Source organism: Tachysurus vachellii, chromosome 16 (genome assembly GCF_030014155.1).
Source record: "Tachysurus vachellii isolate PV-2020 chromosome 16, HZAU_Pvac_v1, whole genome shotgun sequence".
Lineage (NCBI taxonomy): Eukaryota > Metazoa > Chordata > Actinopteri > Siluriformes > Bagridae > Tachysurus > Tachysurus vachellii.
In genome coordinates this window covers 400738-408224 of record NC_083475.1, presented here as the reverse complement: position 1 = coordinate 408224, position 7487 = coordinate 400738, and the positions used below count along the sequence as shown (strand labels likewise).

Genomic DNA, 7487 nt, shown 5'->3' with positions numbered 1-7487 from the left:
TGCTGTTGTTATTAGTTTAACTGTACTTTCTGAATAACTTTTAGACCTACTGTAACTCTGTTACTGTATATACAGTACCTCAAATTTCAAATCTCAGCAACATCCCAGTAGGTTAAGGGGTTTAATTACAACAAGCACAGTAAGATGGAAAGATAGTAATTTATACAGGTATTTTAAAGCCTGAACACCATTTGTATTTAGCCTAGTTAGCTAACTGTAATAGGTTGGTTCAATTACGTATGTTTTAATCTATATATATATATATATATATATATATATATATATATATATATATATATATATATATATATATATATATATATTGTATATAATAATATGTTTAAGTGTAATATACTATCTATAAGTGTTTTTTCTTCACCAATTAATAAATATGGCAGCTTGTTTAGTAAAGAAATTACATTTTGTTAATGTCACGAACTACGAGCCGCCGCCTGAACGTCACCATAGAGACGCGTCTCCGGAGTACTAGCGCGCTTCCAGACTACACTTCCCATTCACCACCATTCACGCTCATTATCACCGCCACCTGTTTCTCATCTACGCTCCCTTTAAAACCACACATGAACTTGACATCTGTGCGAGGTCCTGACTAGTCTCCATACTGTCATTCTGAGCGTTTTCCTGTGTTCTGATTTCCTCGTATTATTCTGTTTCCTGTTTCTGGCTCTTCTGACTGTTTTCTGCCTGCCCCGGCCTTTTGCCTGTTCTCGACTCTGATTTTTGCCTATCCTCTGATATTTGCACCTCTGCCCATCCTGATTATTGCCTGTCTGACTACTCTTCTGATTGTGATTAGAACTAAGCTGCAAATGGATCCACAGCCGTATGCCTCCTCATTACAGTTAAAGCCACAGAATTGCAATTTGTTTTGGTTGGACCATGTTGGACACATTGGATCACAAGTTTACTTCCAGGATATGAAGGTTTACAGAAGCATAATCTCTTTCACTAGAAAGAACAATTCTAAAATTGGGTCTGACTTAAAAAAAATGCTTTGAAGTGTTTATCAGTGAATGTATCCTGATACTGTTTCACTAGGACACAGACTAAAAATTAAAAAATATCTGACAACTCTGTTAGAAAGTAATGTAGCAAGAAAAGGACACAGACAGCTTTTTTAAAAAATTATCTGCCAGTATAAAGAACTTTGGGACGAGGTAGGACATTAGAACATGTTTGTTTGTTTGTTAGAACATGTCCGAACAAAACTCGGTGTCTCAGCTGTTCAGGCTACTATAGGAGGGTTAATGATGCAGGGCAGAATGTACTTGAGTGGGTTCTGCTCAGCTTTTTGGCTTTGAAAGCAAGCATTAGTGTTATAACTTTGATGCATCAGCTACAGAATGCCAGTGGACAAATCATAGCAAAGGGTGGTGTGGGAAAATTTAGGAAGGTTTAAAACATGTTGCACTGCTGCATTCTGGTTTTCATCCATGCTGAGATGTCTGCCAGATATAGTTAGATCTGGACAGAAAGATATGTCTGAGGGAGGGAAGGAGTTGAGTGTCCTCTACATCTTGATCGATATAACCGGCATCTTGGTAAGAAGCAATCCATTGCCATGCTGTGCCACGGATTTCAAGATTCATGAGGGTCTGCTGAAAGGTTGAGGATGATGAGTACTGAGCACTGATGACAGTTTGGCTGGACTAGCAGCATGTATCATCTCAGTGAATGCCAAAAGAGCAGTCTCTGTGGAATTTGGTGGTTTGAAGCCAGAATAATTGGATTGATTGAATGATTTGTCGTTGTACTGTAAGACTTAATCATGTGCATGATGTTCATTCCACATCACGATTTAAATGTCTGGATGCTGAAAAAAAAATCATCTTATATATTTATCACAAGCAAAATGTAAAAACTGCATAAAAGAGATTGTCTCCGTCTCTAATGATAAACATTTACATGAGATCATAATCAAAGAATGTTTTATCTTGTGATGTTAAATTACAAAATAAATCAACATGAACACTATATCTTGTTACTTTTCTCACAACTGCAGCTGCTTGGTGTAATATTATCTAAAGTACTTTTGTCTTCCCATCTACAACTTGTATAACATACAGAATCAGCACATGATTGACGTGTTCAGTTACTTTCTGCTTGTCTCAGATTGGGAATATTTTTCTGCTTTGGGTTACTGTAGTTCAATTACTGTTCACTTCATTATTTCTTGGTCTGGAATTGAATTGTACTGTTGTAAAATATATTTTGTAATTGTGAAATATATTGTTCATCTGTTGTTCATAAATCTAACATTTTATTACAGTAACTGTCTGTTTTTGGCCAAGTAACTTAGCATCTTGAGCAGAACACTGTTAGTAGATATTACCAGGTGAATTATTATTGAATTATAGCCAAGAGTGGAAGAACTCAAGTGTCCTGTACAGAGTGCTGACCTCAACCTTACTAAACACCTTTGGAATGAACTAAAATACTGACTGCACCCCAGACCACCTCTTGTAGCTGAATGAACACAAATCCCCACAGCCACAATCCAAAATCTAGTGGAAAACCTTCCAGAAGTGTGGAGCTCATAATAAGAGCAAAGAACGGACTGGCTTCAAATTAATGCCAAGCTTTTGGAAAAGAATGTTCAACAAGCACATTTGGGTATCATGGTTGTGTGGCCATATAATTTTAGCCATATAGGGTCCACCCCATCTCTATATCAGCTTAACTGCTAGGCTAAAAATAATCCAAAACACAAACCCAAAGAATTCCTGCTCAGTGGTTTTCCTGTGTTTGTTTTTGGTGCCAATGATTGAAGGTATAGAAGAAAGCTTATTTTACCTTTAGTAAACTAGAATGATCTCTGTTTCACAAAAGGCTATAAAGCAACAGAATTTGAGTAACTCACTCTAAAGTCTCCAGTCTTGAGTTTCTGTCCTGCAGTAGCTCTTTCAGCTGGTTCACTCCAGAGTTTCCAGGTTTATTTCCATACACATCCAGGTCTTTCAGCTGTGATGAGGTGTTTGTCCTCAGAGCTGAAACTAGAGCTACAATGCCTTCATTTGTGATACTGCACCCTACCAACCTACAGAAAGAAATATTATTATATCCCTCTCTTGTGCACTTACAAATAAATATGAACATCGAAACACTACATGGGAAACATACTGTAGTTATGACAGTGTTATCTCACCCGAGTTTCTCCAGTTTACAGTGTGGATTCTGCAGCCCGACAGAGAGCAGCTTCACTCCTGAATCTTTCAGGATATTGCTCCTCAGATATAGTTCTCTCAGACTGGAGGAGTTCAAACTGAGAACTGTGGAAAGTTCTGCACAGCTTTCCTCTTGAAGTTCACATGCACGCAACCTGAGAGATATGTAATGATGAATCAGAACAAACAATGCTATCTGAAACTACCTCATTTATTCTGCTTTTGCTCAATCTCCCCTAACTTTAAATTAAAAGAGAAAAAAAACAACTAAGCCTGTTTAATGGAAATAAGAGGATCAAGTCTGTGGATCCTGATGCCCTGCTATGTTTATCTCATAATCCTATGCTGCTGTTTACTTTAACCTTATAGTTAGTGTTGAGCTAATAGTTAGAGTTGTTCTTAATCCTTTTCCTTGAATTTCTCAACAAACTATAAGCAAGTAAAACTGCACAATTATAAGACATGTTGCAGAAGGCCATCGTGCAGGACCAGGACTTTTCTGACCTAATGTCCATATATGTACAATTGCTGTCCAGGGTGGAGACTGCTGCTTAGTGTCTGGCCATAGCACCAGGTATGTGGAGGACTAAAGGTGCCTTGCAAGTCGGAGCTTGCCACAACATCACCTGGCACCTTTGATTTTGGCACATAGAAGGACCCAAACCACTAAACTGAAGTAGTGAATCAAGAAGATTTGGGCAGAATATTGTAAAGAGATGTTAGTTTTTGTAAACCAAAAGTTTCCTAGGTTCTGTACTGGACCCACCCTCCAATGTATATCACTGAATAGACTCACCTAGGGTACCAGTTCATGTTAAATGTGCTTGAGTGTATATATGCTTAAGCTCTATCATTTCGGCTGAAAGTCAAGTACAGTGACACACAAATTATTTGATTTGATATGAAAAGTATCTAAGTCTCACCAGAGTATCTCCAGTTTACAGTGTGGATCCTTCATTCCCTCAGAGAGCTTCTTCACCCCTGAATCATACAGTTTATTGCCACTTAAGTTTAGTTCTTTCAAGCAGGAAGAGTTAGAACTAAGAACTGAGGACAACACTGCACAGCTTTCCTCTGTGAGATTGCAGTTACACAGCCTGGGAGAGGAAAAAAATAGTAACAGCAACATAGCACTGACATTTATTTCCACTATTCTTAATTTTACATCACATTAATTTATTTGCCATAGTCATTTGTTCTGCAACATCAATACACTGTGTTATAAAGTGCAATTTGTCTGTTGCACATACATAAACACACCCATTACTAACATACTGTATAGATAAAATGAAGTACGTACAGTAGTCATGCAATCTCCATTGACAAACACTGCAGAGCCATAGTGCATGTATACTAAGATTTAATGTCAGCTTAACTGAAAAGTTTGTTGTGTGTGGGTCTCACCAGAGTATCTCCAGTTTACAGTGTGGATTCTTCAGTCCATCAGAGAGCAGCTTCACTCCTGAATCCTGCAGTTTATTTGAACTCAGGTCCAGTTCTCTCATCCTGGTGTACTTTGCGCTGAGAACTGGGGACAGAGCTCTACAGCTTTCTTCTGTCAGATTACACATACTCAACCTGGGAAAGAATATAATTATATATCAAAATACACCCACATAAAGAAGAAATGTTGTCAAGAAGCAACATTTTAAAACATGTCCATCCATTTTAGGTATTAATTTTATTATAGATATGAGATAAGTTTAAAAATACTGTAAGATGAAGGTAATATGCAGCATACTATGTACTGGGTATTCTTTTGATGATGGCTGAGATGGAAAAATACTGGCAGTATTTTTACCATGTGCAACTTAAGATATAAAGCTCTAGATCAAAATTGCCATGTCCTTCTCAGCTAGCACAAAGTCTCCTCACATTCTGGTTTTCTCACGGATTTGACGAAGTGGACGTGAAGCAGCTTATTGAGGGCAGATAAAGTAATTTAAAGTTTCTTAAAAGGGAAGAACATCTCTAACCCTTGTGCAAAACAATGTTCTCACAGTGAAATCTAGACTCAGTTCTAAGCAGTTTTATCACAAGACAGTTTTTTTTATATATATATATATATATATATATATATATATATATATATATATATATATATATATATATATATATATATATATACACATGCCAGTAACTGCAGACAAAAGATAATGCATCTTGTCCATTCTCACTTTCACTCAGTTAGCTATTGGCCAATGTTCACAAACACACACCTCTGTAATTCTATTGGTGCAGGATATACCAATATATATATATATATATATATATATATATATATATATATATATATATATATATATATATATATACATACATCTTTATACAAACAAATTAAATATATTTTGACAATACTCACACAGCTTTGGCTGAGGTTTTGACCACTGGCAGCAACCTCAGAAGACACTCTTCTGATGAACGAAATTTTGTCAAGTCAAACTCATTCATTTCCTCTTGTGAGCTCAGTAATACAAACACCAGAGCTGACCACTGAGCAGGAGAGAGTCTGGTTCCACTGAAAGCACTTTTACTGGATCTGTTCAGGAAAGTTTGAATTTCATTTACCAGTATATTAACGTTCATTTCATTCAGGCAGTGGAACAGATTAATGAATTTCTCTGGAGATGGATTCTCTCTGATCTTCCTCCTGACATAGTTGACTATTTCATAGTTGTTATTAGAGCTGCTTCCTGTCTGTGGCATTAGGCCTTGTAAGAGAGTCTGATTGGTCTCCAGTGAGAGACCCAGAAGGAAGCGGAGGAAGAGGTCGAGGTGACCACTCTCACTCTTTAAGGCCTTGTCCACTGCACTCTTCAGTAGGTCAGAAATGCTTGGTTTTTTAAAGATATAAATAATCCTAGTGCTTTCACCCCTTATAACAATTTTGTTATTTAATATGAAGGTGAAAAATACATATAAAGCAGCCAGAAACTCCTGAACACTCAGATGTACGAAGCTGAACACTTTCCCCAGGTGAAGCCCAGACTCCTCTCTGAAGATCTGGGTACACACTCCTGAGTACACTGACACTTCTCTGACATTAATGCCACACTCTCTCAGGTCTTCCTCATAGAAGATCAGGTTTCCTTTCTCCAGCTGGTGGAAAGCCAGTTTTCCCAGTGCCATGATAGTCTCTCTGGTCTGCTGAGGATCAGGGTCATGTTTCGGATGATATTTTTGACCCTTGTGTTTGATCTGAAAGATCAGGAAGTGTGTGAACATTTGAGTCAGAGTCTTGGGGATCTCTCCACCCTCTGCTTCACCCAAAATTCTCTCTAGAACAGTGGCTGAGATCCAGCAGAAGACTGGGATGTGACACATGATGTAGAGGCTTCTTGAAGACTTCAGGTGTGTGATGATTTTATCGGCCAGGCTCCGATCACTGATCCTCTTCCTGAAGTACTCCTCTTTCTGAGGATCACTGAAGCCTCGTACCTCTGTTACCTGGTCTACACACTCAGGAGGGATCTGATTGGCTGCTCCTGGTCTTGTGGTTATCCAGAGGAGAGCAGAGGGAAGCAGATTCCCCTTGATGAGGTTTGTCAGCAGCACATCCACTGAGGCCGACTCTGTCACATCACACAATATCTCATTGTTCTGGAAATTTAGAGGAAGTCGACACTCATCCAGACCATCAAAGATGAACAAGATTTTGTAGGCATTACTGTCTATTGATTCTACTTTTGATATTTTTGGGAAAAAGTAATGAAGAAGGGTGGGTGGTTTTGGGGGGTCAGACATCAAGAATGACACTTTAAACTTTTCTGGGTCCCCTTCCAAACAAGATTGCAGCTCCTGCAAAAAAGTAAGTGAAACATGAAGGTTTACGGTACCAGATTTACATATATCCTTCAGCGAGCATCCCCCGTCCCGATATAACATCTGCAACTGAGAGACTGGTATATTTTTAACTTAAAAGATAAAAAAAGGAAAAAAAAAAATAAAAAAATAAAAAAAAAAAAACCCCAACCCCCCCACCAAACTGCCCTCCCCTAACAGTGCATTCCAATACCAAACCCACTCTTCTCACCAAGAACCCAAATCATTTAAAAACTCTTATCCAATACACTAATCACCATATGTAAATTCATTAGCACTCATTCCTCAGTCCATCTCCCACATACACTACCCACCCTAACCCTTACCCATCGATATACTTACGGTACCCCTGAGAAATACCTCCCCCACATATTCATACTCGTCACGATCTTCTACACACACTCCTACTCTGCCCCTATCATCCAACCCATCATATTCCCACCAGACAACCAACAAAACCCCCAACAATCCCATAATTAC

General features: G+C 38.3%; 1 protein-coding gene across 1 annotated transcript; it reads right to left on the bottom strand.

Moving 5' to 3' along the window:
• Positions 1 to 317: 317 nt before the first annotated feature.
• LOC132859421 (NACHT, LRR and PYD domains-containing protein 3-like) lies at positions 318 to 6929 on the bottom strand. The gene is made up of 6 exons (XM_060890173.1): positions 5548 to 6929; positions 4590 to 4763; positions 4109 to 4282; positions 3167 to 3340; positions 2882 to 3058; positions 318 to 1834 (listed from the first exon to the last, which is right to left on the bottom strand). The coding sequence occupies exons 1-6, from the start codon at positions 6927 to 6929 to the stop codon at positions 1813 to 1815; spliced, it is 2103 nt and encodes a 700-aa protein (XP_060746156.1). The 3' UTR covers positions 318 to 1812.
• Positions 6930 to 7487: the final 558 nt, after the last annotated feature.

What these genes read in the sequence shown, in the direction of transcription:
- LOC132859421 (XM_060890173.1), bottom strand. Translation starts at nt 6,929, where the DNA reads ATGTCTGACCCCCCAAAACCACCCACCCTTCTTCATTACTTTTTCCCA. An exon ending in TGTAAACTGGAGAAACTCGG is followed by an intron (nt 3,059 to 3,166) that starts GTGAGATAACAC and finishes TTCTTTCTGTAG; the next exon opens with GTTGGTAGGGTGCAGTATCA. An exon ending in TCAAGACTGGAGACTTTAGA is followed by an intron (nt 1,835 to 2,881) that starts GTGAGTTACTCA and finishes TTTTTTTTTCAG; the next exon opens with CATCCAGACATTTAAATCGT.